The sequence below is a fragment of the Petromyzon marinus genome, unplaced genomic scaffold (genome assembly GCF_048934315.1).
Source record: "Petromyzon marinus isolate PM22_M1 ecotype Great Lakes invasive population unplaced genomic scaffold, UKy_Petmar_22M1.pri1.0 PM_Scaffold_361, whole genome shotgun sequence".
Lineage (NCBI taxonomy): Eukaryota > Metazoa > Chordata > Hyperoartia > Petromyzontiformes > Petromyzontidae > Petromyzon > Petromyzon marinus.
Window position 1 is genome coordinate 86926 of NW_027423348.1, and position 15457 is coordinate 102382.

General features: G+C 54.8%; 1 protein-coding gene across 3 annotated transcripts in view; it reads left to right on the top strand.

Moving 5' to 3' along the window:
* LOC116958321 (scaffold protein ILK) overlaps positions 1-15201 on the top strand; it is a 43032-nt gene extending 27831 nt beyond the window's left edge. For all 3 annotated transcript variants that reach the window (XM_076064253.1, XM_076064254.1, XM_076064255.1), the window contains 4 exons: positions 2546-2631; positions 4474-4583; positions 10713-10840; positions 14957-15201. In XM_076064253.1, the coding sequence (XP_075920368.1) occupies positions 2546-2631; positions 4474-4583; positions 10713-10840; positions 14957-15177 (545 nt within the window). In that variant the 3' untranslated portion in view covers positions 15178-15201. The remainder of the gene's footprint in view (positions 1-2545; positions 2632-4473; positions 4584-10712; positions 10841-14956) is intronic.
* The last annotated feature ends 256 nt before the right edge of the window (positions 15202-15457 follow it).

Sequence of the window (15457 nt, forward strand, 5' to 3'; positions counted from 1 at the left end):
GTAGTCATGGTTGTTGTTGTGGTGGTCATGGTTGTTGTTGTTGTGGTGGTCATGGTTGTTGTTGTTGTGGTGGTCATGGTTGTTGTGGTCATGGTTGTTGTGGTCATGGTTGTGGTTGTGGTGGTCATGGTTGTTGTTGTGGTGGTCATGGTTATTGTTGTTGTGGTGGTCATGGTTGTGGTGGTGGTGGTCATGGTGGTTGTTGTTGTGGTGGTCATGGTTGTTGTTGTGGTGGTCATGGTTGTTGTTGTGGTGATGGTCATGGTTGTTGTTGTGGTGATGGTCATGGTTGTTGTTGTGGTGGTGGTCATGGTTGTTGTTGTGGTGGTGGTCATGGTTGTTGTTGTGGTGGTGGTCATGGTTGTTGTTGTGGTGGTGGTCATGGTTGTTGTTGTGGTGGTGGTCATGGTTGTTGTTGTTGTGGTGGTGGTCATGGTTGTTGTTGTGGTGATGGTCATGGTTGTTGTTGTGGTGGTCATGGTTGTTGTTGTGGTGGTGGTCATGGTTGTTGTTGTTGTGGTGGTCATGGTTGTTGTTGTTGTGGTGGTCATGGTTGTTGTTGTTGTGGTGGTCATGGTTGTTGTTGTTGTGGTGGTCATGGTTGTTGTTGTTGTGGTGGTCATGTTTGTTGTTGTTGTGGTGGTCATGGTTGTTGTTGTTGTGGTGGTCATGTTTGTTGTTGTTGTGGTGGTCATGTTTGTTGTTGTGGTGGTGGTCATGGTTGTTGTTGTGGTGGTGGTCATGGTTGTTGTTGTGGTGGTGGTCATGGTTGTTGTTGTTGTGGTGGTCATGGTTGTTGTTGTTGTTGTGGTGGTCATGGTTGTTGTTGTTGTTGTGGTGGTCATGGTTGTTGTTGTTGTTGTGGTGGTCATGGTTGTTGTTGTGGTGGTGGTCATGGTTGTTGTTGTGGTGGTGGTCATGGTTGTTGTTGTGGTGGTGGTCATGGTTGTTGTTGTGGTGGTGGTCATGGTTGTTGTTGTGGTGGTGGTCATGGTTGTTGTTGTGGTGGTGGTCATGGTTGTTGTTGTTGTGGTGGTCATGGTTGTTGTTGTTGTTGTGGTGGTCATGGTTGTTGTTGTGGTGGTCATGGTTGTTGTTGTTGTGGTAGTCATGGTTGTTGTTGTTGTGGTAGTCATGGTTGTTGTTGTGGTGGTCATGGTTGTTGTTGTGGTGGTCATGGTTGTTGTGGTGGTGGTCATGGTTGTTGTTGTGGTGGTGGTCATGGTTGTTGTTGTGGTGGTCATGGTTGTTGTTGTTGTGGTGGTCATGGTTGTTGTTGTTGTGGTGGTCATGGTTGTTGTGGTGGTCATGGTTGTTGTTGTTGTGGTGGTCATGGTTGTTGTTGTTGTGGTGGTCATGGTTGTTGTTGTGGTGGTGGTCATGGTTGTTGTTGTGGTGGTGGTCATGGTTGTTGTTGTGGTGGTGGTCATGGTTGTTGTTGTGGTGGTGGTCATGGTTGTTGTTGTTGTGGTGGTCATGGTTGTTGTTGTTGTGGTGGTCATGGTTGTTGTTGTTGTGGTGGTCATGGTTGTTGTTGTGGTGGTGGTCATGGTGGTTGTTGTTGTTGTGGTGGTCATGGTTGTTGTTGTGGTGGTCATGGTTGTTGTTGTGGTTGTGGTCATGGTTGTTGTTGTGGTTGTGGTCATGGTTGTTGTTGTTGTGGTTGTGGTCATGGTTGTTGTTGTTGTGGTGGTCATGGTTGTTGTTGTTGTGGTGGTCATGGTTGTTGTTGTTGTGGTGGTCATGGTTGTTGTTGTTGTGGTGGTCATGGTTGTTGTTGTGGTGGTGGTCATGGTTGTTGTTGTTGTGGTGGTGGTCATGGTTGTTGTTGTTGTGGTGGTGGTCATGGTTGTTGTTGTGGTGGTGGTGGTCATGGTTGTTGTTGTGGTGGTGGTGGTCATGGTTGTTGTTGTGGTGGTGGTGGTCATGGTTGTTGTTGTTGTTGTGGTCATGGTTGTTGTTGTTGTTGTTGTGGTGGTCATGGTTGTTGTTGTTGTTGTGGTGGTCATGGTTGTTGTTGTTGTTGTGGTGGTCATGGTTGTTGTTGTTGTGGTGGTCATGGTTGTTGTGGTGGTGGTCATGGTTGTTGTTGTGGTGGTGGTCATGGTTGTTGTTGTTGTGGTAGTCATGGTTGTTGTTGTTGTGGTGGTCATGGTTGTTGTTATTGTGGTGGTCATGGTTGTTGTTGTTGTGGTAGTCATGGTTGTTGTTGTTGTGGTGGTCATGGTTGTTGTTGTGGTGGTCATGGTTGTTGTTGTTGTGGTGGTCATGGTTGTTGTTGTGGTGGTCATGGTTGTTGTTGTGGTGGTGGTAGTCATGGTTGTTGTGGTTGTTGTGGTGGTCATGGTTGTTGTTGTTGTGGTGGTCATGGTTGTTGTTGTTGTGGTGGTCATGGTTGTTGTGGTGGTGGTGGTCATGGTTGTTGTGGTGGTGGTGGTCATGGTTGTGGTGGTGGTGGTCATGGTTGTTGTGGTGGTCATGGTTGTTGTTGTTGTGGTGGTGGTCATGGTTGTTGTTGTTGTGGTTGTTGTTGTGGTGGTGGCAGGCAACGGGACGCTCAACAAACACGCTGGCATCGACCTCAAGCAGATCCAGCTGCAGGGCAAACTTCACTCTAACCAGTCTGGCGAGGTGTGTGTCACTATCACTCTGTGTGTCACTATCACTCTGTGTGTCACTATCACTGTGTGTATCACTGTGTGTGTCACTGTGTGTGTGTCACTATCACTGTGTGTGTGTCACTATCACTGTGTATCACTGTGTGTCACTGTGTGTGTGTCACTATCACTGTGTGTGTGTCACTGTGTGTGTCACTGTGTGTGTGTCACTATCACTGTGTGTGTGTCACTATCACTGTGTGTATCACTGTGTGTGTCACTATCACTGTGTGTGTCACTGTGTGTATCACTGTGTGTGTCACTGTGTGTATCACTGTGTGTGTCACTGTGTGTGTATCACTGTGTGTCACTATCACTGTGTGTGTGTCACTGTGTGTGTATCACTGTGTGTGTCACTATCACTGTGTGTGTGTGTCACTGTGTGTGTCACTATCACTGTGTGTGTGTCACTGTGTGTGTCACTATCACTGTGTGTGTCACTGTGTGTGTCACTATCACTGTGTGTATCACTGTGTGTGTCACTATCACTGTGTGTGTCACTATCACTGTGTGTGTGTGTCACTGTGTGTTTCACTATCACTGTGTGTATCACTGTGTGTATCACTGTGTGTGTGTGTGTCACTGTGTGTGTCACTGTGTGTGTGTCACTGTGTGTCACTATCACTGTGTGTGTGTCACTGTGTGTGTGTCACTGTGTGTGTGTCACTGTGTGTGTGTCACTGTGTGTCACTGTCACTGTGTGTGTGTCACTGTCACTGTGTGTGTGTCACTGTCACTGTGTGTGTGTCACTATCACTGTGTGTTTCACTATCACTGTGTGTGTCACTGTCACTGTGTGTGTGTCACTGTCACTGTGTGTGTGTCACTGTCACTGTGTGTGTGTCACTGTCACTGTGTGTGTGTCACTGTCACTGTGTGTGTGTCACTGTCACTGTGTCACTGTGTGTGTCACTATCACTTTGTCACTGTGTGTGTCACTATCACTTTGTGTGTCACTGTGTGTGTGTGTCTCTGCGTATGTCTCTGTGTGTCTCTGTGTGTGTGTCTCTGTGTGTGTCTGTGTGTCTCTCTGTGTGTCTCTGTGTGTCTCTCTGTCTGTGTGTCTCTGTGTGTCTCTGTGTGTAGCTGTGTCGAGCTCGCTGGCAAGGTAACGACGTGGTGGTGAAGATGTCTCTGTGTGTGTGTCTCTGTGTGTGTCTGTGTGTGTCTCTGTGTGTCTGTGTGTGTCTCTGTGTGTCTCTGTGTGTGTGTGTCTCTGTGTGTCTCTGTGTGTGTCTCTGTGTGTGTGTGTCTCTGTGTGTGTCTGTGTGTGTCTCTGTGTGTCTCTGTGTGTGTGTGTCTCTGTGTGTCTCTGTGTGTGTGTCTCTGTGTGTCTCTCTGTGTGTGTCTCTCTCTGTGTATGTCTGTGTGTGTCTCTGTGTGTGTCTCTGTGTGTGTCTCTGTGTGTGTCTCTGTGTGTGTCTCTGTGTGTCTGTCTCTGTGTGTCTGTCTCTGTGTGTCTGTCTCTGTGTGTAGCTGTGTGTCTGTGTGTCTCTGTGTGTGTCTCTGTGTGTAGCTGTGGCGAGCTCGCTGGCAAGGTAACGATGTGGTGGTGAAGATGTCTCTCTCTGTGTGTGTCTCTGTGTGTCTGCGTGTGTCTCTGTGTGTCTCTGTGTGTATCTCTGTGTGTGTGTGTCTCTCTGTGTGTGTGTGTCTCTGTGTGTGTCTCTGTGTGTGTCTCTGTGTGTCTCTGTGTGTGTAGCTGTGGCGAGCTCGCTGGCAAGGTAATGACGTGGTGGTGAAGATGTCTCTCTCTGTGTGTGACTCTGTGTGTGTGTGACTTTGTGTGTGTGTCTGTGTGTGTCTCTGTGTGTAGCTGTGGCGAGCTCGCTGGCAAGGTAACGATGTGGTGGTGAAGATGCTGAACGTCCGAGACTTCAGCACTCGCAAGGGTCGAGACTTCTGCGAGGAATACCCCCGACTACGGTAACCATCCAGTAGCAGTAGTAGCACCAGTAGTAGTAGTAGTAGCAGTAGTAGTAGCAGTAGTAGTAATAGTAGCTGCATTAGTAGTAGTAGCAGCAGTAGTAGTAACAGCAGCAGTAGTAGCAGTAGTAGTAGCAGTAGTAGTAGTATCAGTAGTAACAATAGTAGTAGTAGCAGCATCAGCATCGTCAGCAACATCAGCAGTAGTCGCAGCATCGTCATCTGTAGCATCATCATCATCTGCAGCAAGTAACTTCACCATCATCATCATCACCACCACCACCACCGCTGCTACTGGCGATGGACGGTGGGAGCATCTGCTCTGGCTTTAACGAGCATCGATCATCATCATAATCATCGCCATCGCAACACTGATCATCGTCAGCGTTATGATACATCATCATCATTGTAGTGGTGGTGGTGATGATCGTGGTTATAGTTGGCACAGTAGGGGAGGTACAGCTGGTGGTGGTGGTGGTGGTGCACCTAGCCTGGCACAGTAGGGGGGCTACAGCTGGTGGTGGTGGTGCATCTCAGTCGGTCGACCTCACGGCACCGGCTGGGTCTGTCCCCGTGAGCTCCTGCACCTAGCCTGGCACAGTGGGGGGGCTACAGCTGGTGGTGGTGGTGGTGCATCTCTGGTGATGGTGATGGTGGTGATGGCCATGATGGTGGTGGTGATAGCCATGATGATGGTGGTGGTGGTGGTGATGGTGGTGGTGGTGATGGTGGTGGTGGTGATGGTGGTGGTGGTGATGGTGGTGATGGTGGTGGTGATGGCCATGATGATGATGATGGTGGTGGTGATGGCCATGATGATGATGATGGTGGTGGTGATGGCCATGATGATGATGATGGTGGTGGTGATGGCCATGATGATGGTGGTGGTGATGGCCATGATGGTAATGGTGGTGGTGGCCATGATGATGATGATGGTGGTGGTGGTGATGGTGTTGATGGTGGTGGTGGTGGTGGTGATGATGATGGTGGTGGTGATGGCCATGGTGGTGGTGGTGGTGGTGATGGCCATGATGATGATGGTGGTGGTGATGGCCATGATGGTGGTGGTGGTGATGGCCATGATGATGGTGGTGGTGGTGGTGATGGCTGTAGTTGAAGCTGTCACAACAGGAAGTTGCAGGAAGCAGCTGACTGGCGATAGAGGCACACCCAGGGGGTGAGTGGAGTGTGGGCGTAGTGAGTGTGAGTCTGTGTGTGTGTATGTGTAGTGAGTGTGTGTGTAGTGAGTGAGTGTGTGTGAGCATGTGTGAGTATCTGTGTGTGTGTGTGTTTGAGTGTGACTGTGTGTGAGTGACTGTGTGTGTGTAGTGAGTCTGTGTGAGTGTGTGTAGTGAGTGTGTGTGTGAGTGTGTGTAGTGAGTGTGTGTGTGTGCGTAGTCAGTGTGAGTGTGTGTGTGTAGTCAGTGTGAGTCTGTGTGTGTGTGTGTGTAGTCAGTGTGAGTCTGTGTGTGTGTGTGTAGTCAGTGTGAGTGTGTGTGTGTAGTCAGTGTGAGTCTGTGTGTGTGTAGTGAGTGTGAGTCTGTGTGTGTGTAGTGAGTGTGAGTCTGTGTGTGTGTAGTGAGTGTGAGTCTGTGTGTGTGTAGTGAGTGTGAGTCTGTATGTGTGTAGTGAGAGTGAGTCTGTGTGTGTAGTGAGTGTGAGTCTGTGTGTGTAGTGAGTGTGAGTCTGTATGTGTGTGTGTAGTGAGTGTGAGTCTGTATGTGTGTAGTGAGAGTGAGTGTGTGTGTAGTGAGTGTGAGTCTGTGTGTGTAGTGAGTGTGTGTGTGTAGTGAGTGTGAGTCTGTGTGTGTAGTGAGTGTGTGTGTGTAGTGAGTGTGAGTCTGTGTGTGTAGTGAGTGTGTGTGTGTGTGTAGTGAGTGTGTGTGTAGTGAATCTGTGTGTGTGTAGTGAGTGTGTGTGTAGTGAATCTGTGTGTGTGTAGTGAATCTGTGTGTGTGTGTAGTGAGTGTTAGTCTGTGTGTGTAGTGAATCTGTGTGTGTGTGTAGTGAGTGTTAGTCTGTGTGTGTAGTGAATCTGTGTGTGTGTGTAGTGATTGTTAGTCTGTGTGTGTGTAGTGAGTGTTAGTCTGTGTGTGTGTGTTGTGAGTGTGTGTGTTGTGAGTGTGTGTGTTGTGAGTGCGAGTCTGTGTGTGTGTGGAGTGAGTGCGAGTCTGTGTGTGTGGTGAGTGAGTGGCTGAGTGTTCCGGCATCGGCGCATCCACACAACATCATGGATGCATGCTGGGTCCAAGCAAGAATATCTGCTGGACTACATAGTGATGGACCAGCAGATGCGAGCCCATGTCCTTGCCACAGGACCTACCGTGGAGCTGATCTGCCCATCTGTAAGATGCGCCTGCCATTCTTCCACTCCGGTGGTGGGTGTACACCCAGGACCCCATTCAAACCCATCAGCTAGCTGATGAAAGTTGCAAGGGAGAAGTTGATCATCGCTTGCAGCTGTGGTTGGCATCATCGCCCACTCCTGAGGGGAAATGGGTGAGGTTTAGGACTCATGCAGCTGCAATGGCTGCTTTGGGTACGCGGTCCAGACCTCCCCAGAGACCCTGGCTGACAGAGGAGGTGTTCAGGCTGGCTGAGAAAAAGCAACAGGCCCACTCTCATCGTCTACAGAATCCCACGTCAGAGAATGACGAGGCTTACCGCAGCCTTCGCTCGGAGGTTCGGAGAGCCGTGAGGCGCTGCAAGGATGGGTGGTGGTCGCGGGTTGCTGAGGAGATGGAGTCTGCCTCAGTGGCCCGCGATCACAAATCTCTATTTAACTCCATCAAAAAAGTAACCTGCAGCGCCACACCTATTACCATCATTAGGGGAAAAAACGGTGATCCAATCTCCGACCCCCAGGAACAGGTTTGCAGATTTGCTGAGCATTTCTGTGAGGTCCTGGGGGAGGGAAAATCCCTCAGCCAGGAAAACATCGTGGCACAAAGTGAGGATGACCCTGCTGAGGCTGCGGTGCCTCAAATAATGGAAGAAGTCGCCCCCTGTGAGTGGCTGGCTGAGGTGCCATCTGTTGAGGAAGTACTGAAGGCGATCCGGAGTCTGAGACCAGGAAAGGCAGCGGGCAGAGATGATATCCCAAGCGAAATGCTGAGGGAGGGTGGCGTTTGTGCACAGACTGCCCTATATGACATCATAACAACAGTCTGGACCGCTGGACGGGTTCCGCAGGATTGTAAGGATGCCCTGGTGGTCCCCCTCTTTAAGAAGGGGGACCGCACAGACTGTAACAATTACAGGGGCATCTCACTCCTCAGTGTGCCGGGAAAGGTCCTGGCAAGGATTATTCAACATCGCCTTGCCAGGCACGCTGAGGAGAGGCTTGCGGAGCCCCAATGTGGTTTCAGGAAAGGACGGTCCTGCACAGATGCCATATTTTCTGTCCGTCTGCTACAGCAGAGGTGTAGGGAATTCCAACAAGACCTACATCTCTGCTTTATTGACATGGTCAAGACCTATGATACCATCAGTAGGCCTGGGCTTCTGGGTTGTTCTTCGTGCTTTCGGAGTACCTGACCCTCTGCTCACGATCATTAAGGACCTTCATGATGGTGAGCGGGCCCGGGTAAAACTACGTGGCCGGGAGTCAGAGCCTTTCCCTGTACACCTTGGGGTGCGACAGGGATGTCTTCCTCTGGCTCCCACATTATTTAACATCTATTTTGACCCCGTAGTTCGTGAAGCCTTCAATGGCTGTGCAGGAATGGGAGGCTGATCGATGCCCGGGTGCTGATGATGATGGCGATGATGGTGAAGTTACTTGCTGCTGATGATGATGATGCTACTGCTGATGACGATGCTGCTACTACTGCTGATGTTGCTGATGATGCTGATGCTACTACTACTGCTGCTACTATTGTTACTACGACTGCCACTACTGTTACTGCTGCTACTACTGCTGCTGTTACTACTACTACTACTGCTGTTACGACTAAGGATGGAGGAGTTGGCCTGGACGTGCACCTAGCCTGGCACGGGCGCCGTGGTGACGTAGGCGCTGCCACTCGCTACTCACTGCACTTGCCCCGGCAGTCTGGGCAGGCTACACGGGGAGCTTTGTCTTTGTAGGACCGTGGCTGACCGTGTTCACATTTCTTGTGTTGGTCTCTCCCCCCCCCCCCCCGTGTCTCTCCCCCCCCCCCCCGTGTCTCTCCCCCCCTCCCCGTGTCTCTCCCCCCCCCCGTGTCTCTCCCCCCCCCCGTGTCTCTCTCCCCCCTCCCCGTGTCTCTCCCCCCCCCCGTGTCTCTCCCCCCCCCCCGTGTCTCTCCCCCCCCCCCCGTGTCTCTCCCCCCCCCCGTGTCTCTCCCCCCCCTCCCCGTGTCTCTCTCCCCCCCCCCCCGTGTCTCTCCCCCTCCCCCGTGTCTCTCTCCCCCCTCCCCGTGTCTCTCCCCCTCCCCGTGTCTCCCCCCTCCCCGTGTCTCCCCCCTCCCCGTGTCTCCTCCCCTCCCCGTGTCTCTCTCCCCCCTCCCCGTGTCTCTCTCTCCCCTCCCCGTGTCTCTCCCCCCCCCCCCGTGTCTCCCCCCCCCCCCGTGTCTCTCTCCCCCCCCCCGTGTCTCCCCCCCCCCCGTGTCTCTCTCCCCCCCCCCCCCCGTGTCTCTCTCCCCCCCCCGTGTCTCTCTCCCCCCTCCCCGTGTCTCTCTCCCCCCTCCCCGTGTCTCTCTCCCCCTCCCCGTGTCTCTCTCCCCCCTCCCCGTGTCTCTCTCCCCCCTCCCCGTGTCTCTCTCCCCCCTCCCCGTGTCTCTCTCCCCCCTCCCCGTGTCTCTCTCCCCCCTCCCCGTGTCTCTCCCCCCTCCCCGTGTCTCTCTCCCCCCTCCCCCGTGTCTCTCTCCCCCCTCCCCGTGTCTCTCTCCCCCCTCCCCGTGTCTCTCTCCCCCCTCCCCTGTGTCTCTCCCCCCCCCCCGTGTCTCTCTCCCCCTCCCCGTGTCTCCTCCCCCCCCCGTGTCTCTCTCCCCCCTCCCCGTGTCTCTCCCCCCTCCCCGTGTCTCTCTCCCCCCTCCCCCGTGTCTCTCCCCCCCCCCCCCGTGTCTCTCTCCCCCCCCGTGTCTCTCTCCCCCCCCCCCCGTGTCTCTCCCCCCCTCCCCGTGTCTCTCTCCCCCCCCCCCGTGTCTTCTCCCCCCCCCCGTGTCTCTCTCCCCCCCCCCCCGTGTCTCTCCCTCCCCCGTGTCTCCCCCTCTCTCCCCCTCCCCGTGTCTCTCCCCCCCATCCCCGTGTCTCTCCCCCCTCCCCGTGTCTCTCCCCCCCTCCCCGTGTCTCTCCCCCCTCCCCGTGTCTCTCTCCCCCCTCCCCGTGTCTCTCTCCCCCCTCCCCGTGTCTCTCCCCTCCCCCGTTCTCTCTCCCCCCTCCCCGTGTCTCTCTCCCCCCCTCCCCGTGTCTCTCCCCCCTCCCCGTGTCTCTCTCCCCCCTCCCCGTGTCTCTCCCCCTCCCCGTGTCTCTCTCCCCCCCTCCCCGTGTCTCTCTCCCCCCTCCCCGTGTCTCTCTCCCCCCTCCCCGTGTCTCTCCCCCTCCCCGTGTCTCTCCCCCCCCGTGTCTCTCTCCCCCTCCCCGTGTCTCTCTCCCCTCCCCGTGTCTCTCTCCCCCTCCCCGTGTCTCTCTCCCCCCTCCCCGTGTCTCTCCCCCTCCCCGTGTCTCTCTCCCCCTCCCCGTGTCTCTCTCCCTCCCTCCCCGTGTCTCTCTCCCCCCTCCCCGTGTCTCTCTCCCCCCTCCCCGTGTCTCTCCCCCCTCCCCGTGTCTCTCTCCCCCCTCCCCGTGTCTCTCTCCCCCCTCCCCGTGTCTCTCTCCCCCCTCCCCGTGTCTCTCTCCCCCTCCCCGTGTCTCCTCCCCCCCCCCCCCGTGTCTCTCTCCCCCCTCCCCGTGTCTCTCTCCCCCCTCCCGTGTCTCTCTCCCCTCCCCGTGTCTCTCTCCCCCCTCCCCGTGTCTCTCTCCCCCTCCCCGTGTCTCTCCCCTCCCCCCCGTGTCTCTCTCCCCCCTCCCCGTGTCTCTTCCCCCCCCCCGTGTCTCTCTCCCCCTCCCGTGTCTCCCCCCCCCCCGTGTCTCCCCCCCCCCCCGTGTCTCCCCCCCCCCCCCCGTGTCTCCCCCTCCCCCCGTGTCTCCCCCCCCCTCCCCCCCCAGCATCTTCTCCCACCCCAACGTGCTTCCGGTGTTGGGTGCCTGCACCTTCCCCACGGCCCCAGCGCCCACCGTCATCACCCAGCTGATGCCCTTCGGCTCCCTCTACAACCTCCTGCACGAGGGCACCAGTGGGTGACACGTGGGGGGGGGAGGGGCCTCGGTAGGGGGAGGGGCATCGGTAGGGGGAGGGTCATCAGTCGGGGAGGGGCCTCAGTGGGTGACGCGGGGGGTGGGTGGGGGCATCGGTAGGGGGAGGGGCATCAGTGGATGGCACACGGGGGGGGGGGGGGCACCAGTAGGGGGTGGGGCATCAGTGGATGACACACGAGTGAGTGTGTGTGTGTGTATCTGTGTGTGTGTGTGTGTGTATATATATCTGTGTGTGTGTGTGTGAGACGTCTCCTGGCCAAACCACAATTGGCGGAGCCAGGAGATTGAATCTTTACCCTCGGGGTTCCTCCAGAAACAACGAAAAGCCACTTCGTGAGGCCACGTGGAATGTTCGAACGCTCACTGCGAGGAGAGGCTGCCACTCCTCTGTCGGGAGTTGGACCGGTACCGCCTGGATCTGTGTGGCATTCAGGAGGTCTGGTGGACCGGCTCTGGCTCCTGCCACCATGAGGGGTGGACAGTCCTCTACTCGGGGCAGCAGACTGCCAAACAACAGGGAGTGTGGTTCTTCTTCTGAACAAAAGAATGAAGGGGGCGTGGGAGCGTGGCGGTGAGGTGTGGGAAGCCGTAAGCCCCGGGCTACTTTGGGCTCGCCTTCCCATCAATCGGAGGTGAGGAGTGGTGGTCGTGGTTACTTATGCCCCCACCTAAGACGAACATCCGTGGAGGGATGCAGGCAAAGCCGATGAGTCAGATGCCTTCTATGGCCTCCTGTCACAGGTGCTGGCTAAAGTGACCCCTCGGGATAGAGTCATCTTGTTGGGTGACTTCAATGCCCGAGTTGGTCATGATGCTGGTACCTGGTCTGGAGTGATTGGAGGGCATGGGCCGGATCAGCTCAATAACAATAGTAGGAGTCTGCTAGATTTTTGTGCAGCCCATGGGCTTGTCATTACCAACACGCTGTTCTGGCATCGGCGCATCCACACAACATCATGGATGCATGCCGGGTCCAAGCAAGAACATCTGCTGGACTACATAGTGACGGACCAGTGGATGCGAGCCCATGTCCTTGACACCAGGACCTACTGTGGAGCTGATCTGCCCTCTGACCATCGACTAGTCAGCTGTAAGATGTGCCTGCCATTCTTCCACTCCGGTGGTGGGTGTACACCCAGGACCCCATTCCAACCTAAAGTGGCCTGGTCTCAGTTATCTGATGAAAGTTGCAAGCGAGAATTTCATCATCGCTTGCGGCTGGGATTGGCATCGTCCCCGACTCCTCCTGATGTCGAGGGTAAATGGGCGAGGTTTAGGACTGTGACTCATGCAGCTGCAATGGGCTGCTTTGGGTACGCGGTCCAGACCTCCCCAGAGACCCTGGCTGACAGAGGAGGTGTTCAGGATAGTTGAGAAAAGCAACAGGCCCCACTGTCATCGGCCACAATCCCACGTCAGAGAATGAGGAGGATTACCGCAGCCTTCGCTCGGAGGTTCAGAGAGCCGTGAGGCGCTGCAAGGATGGGTGGTGGTCGCGGGTTGCTGAGGAGATGGAGTCTGCCTTAGTGGCCCACGATTACAAATCTCTATTTAACGCCATCAAAAAGTAACCTGCAGCGCCACACCTATTACCATCATTAGAGGAAAAAATGGTGATCCAATCTCCGACCCCCAGGAACAGGTTTGCAGATTTGCTGAGCATTTCTGTGAGGTCCTGGGGGAGGGAAAATCCCTCAGCCAGGAAAACATCGTGGCACAAAGTGAGGATGACCCTGCTGAGGCTGCGGTGCCTCAAATATTGGAAGAAGTCACCCCTGTGAGTGGCTGGCTGAGGTGCCATCTGTTGAGGAAGTACTGAAGGCGATCCGGAGTCTGAGACCAGGAAAGGCAGAGGGCAGAGATGATCTCCCAAGCGAAATGCTGAGGGAGGGTGGCGTTTGTGCACAGACTGCCCTATATGACTATATGACTGCCCTATATGTGTGGTCCCCCTCTTTAAGAAGGGGGACCCCGCACAGACTGTACCAACTACAGGGGCATCTCACTCCTCAGTGTGCCGGGAAAGGTCCTGGCAAGGATTATTCAACATCGCCTTGCCAGGCACGCTGAGGAGAGGCTTGCGGAGCCCCATGCGGTTTCAGGAAAGGGCCGTCCTGCACAGATGCCATATTTTTCTGTCCGCCTGCTACAGCAGAAGTGTAGGGAATTCCAGCAAGACCTACATCTCTGCTTTATTGACCTGGTCAAGGCCTATGATACCATCAGTAGGCCTGGGCTCTGGGTCGTTCTTCGTGCTTTTGGAGTCCCTGACCCACTGCTCACGATCATTAAGGACCTTCATGATGGTGAGTGGGCCCGGATAAAACTACGTGGCCGGGAGTCAGAGCCATTCCCTGTACACCTTGGGGTGCGACAGGGATGTCCTCTGGCTCCCACATTATTTGACATCTATTTCGACCACGTAGTTTGTGAAGCCTTCAATAGCTGTGCCGGGGGAATCTCCATATGGTACAGATATAATGGGAGGCTGATTGATGCCCGGATGCGGTCAAGGGATGGCTCCCTATTGCTCAACCACGTTATGTATGCTGATGACTTGGTAATAGCTGCTCAGTCAGAGGAGGCGTTGGAGACGCTGCTGCTGAGACTGGAGCGTGCCACTAAGAGATGGGGGCCTTACCATCAGCCCCACCAAAACTAAGTACCTGCCTGGGTATTTTGTACCATCGAACACTCCCCCCCACAACTCCCAATCGGTGATGGGGCAGTTGTGGAGAGAGTGGAGAGTTTCCCATACCTGGGCAGTGTGCTTATGACCGGCTCCAGTTTAACAGCAGAGGTCTCACTCCGAATCAGTCGAGCGGCAATATCTTTTCATCGGTTGCGTAACGCTGTGTGGAAGCTACCTGGTCTGTCGCTCCGCACTAAGCTTCAGGTCTTCTCGGCCACGGTCATTCCCTCCCTTCTCTACGCTTGCGAAACGTGGACCCCCCTAATGGAACATCTTCGCCGGTCAGAAACATTTAGGCTGGCCTGCCTACGATCCATCCTGGGTTTAACCAGACTGGATTGTGTGAGGAGCTCAAAAATCCTTGAAAGATCTGGGCAGGGTCCCATCGGTGAGCTCCTCCGGCAGGCAAGGCTGCGATGGCTGGGTCATGTAGCCCGCATGCCCAGCCACCGCATCCCGAAACAGCTTTTGTTTTTGCCGGATTGAGGGGGCTAAGCGGGCGCGGCATGGGCTAGAGAAGAGATGGAGTGACGTGGTACGGGAGGACGTGGAGCTGAGTGGACTTGCCGATGACTGGTACCAGCGGTGTCAAGATCGGCCTCTGTGGAGGAGGCTCGTGAAGGATGCTACTGGACAGTTGGAGGCAGTCGCCCTCCAACAACAACGGAGGGCGGAGGAGCGACGCTCACAAACAACGAGCGGAGCGCCGGGTGGCTAAAGCACAGCAGGTTGGCACAGTAGGGGGCACAGGTGGTGCATCAGCCAGTCATCTCAGTCAGTCGACCCGTGGCACCTGCTGGGTCTGCCCCGTGACCTCCTGCCAGCGGGCGTTCGACACTTCACGTGGCCTCAAGGTGCACATAGCCTGGCACAAGCGTCGTGGTGACGTCACCGCCACCTTAGTGGCGAATGGCGGTTGTTGTTGTGTGTCACTGTGTGTGTGTGTCACTGTGTGTGTCACTGTGTGTGTCTATCTATGTGTGTCACTGTGTGTGTGTCTGTGTGTGTGTGTGTGTGTCTGTGTGTGTGTGTCTATCTGTGTGTGTGTCACTGTGAGTGTCTGTCTAACTGTGTGTGTGTCTATCTGTGTGTGTGTGTCACTGTGTGTGTGTCTGTGTGTGTGTTTATCTGTGTGTGTGTCTGTGTGTGTCTGTGTGTGTCTGTGTGTGTGTGTGTCTGTGTGTGTCTGTGTGTGTCTGTGTGTGTGTGTGTCTGTGTGTGTGTCTATCTGTGTGTGTGTGTCTGTGTGTGTCTATCCGTGTGTGTGTCTATCTGTGTGTGTGTGTGTCTGTGTGTGTGTCTATCTGTGTGTGTGTGTATCTGTGTGTGTCTATCTGTGTGTGTGTGTCTCTCTGTGTGTGTGTCTATCTGTGTCTATCTGTGTGTGTCTATGTGTGTGTAGGTCTGGTGGTGGACCAGGCGCAGGCTGTCAAGTTTGCTCTGGACGTGGCCAAGGGCTTTGCGTTCCTGCACACTCTGGAGCCTCTCATCCCTCGCCTGCACCTCAACAGTCGCAGCATTATGGTGACCACTCACCCACTCACTCAGTCACTCACTCATACACTCACTCACCTACTCACCCACTCACTCGCCTCCACCTCAACAGTCGCAGCATTATGGTGACGGCTCACCCCCTCACTCACCCACACACACACTCACTCACTCAGTCACACACTCACTCACCCACTCACTCACCCACTCAGTCAATCACTCACTCACTCACCCACTCACACACTCACTCACTCACACACTCAGTCACCTACTCACTCAGTCACACACTCACTCACTCACAAACTCACTCAGTCACTTAGTCACTCACTCACTCACACAGTCACTCACTCACTCAGTCAGTCACTCAGTCACCCACTCACACATACACTCACTCAGTCACTCAGTCAGTCAG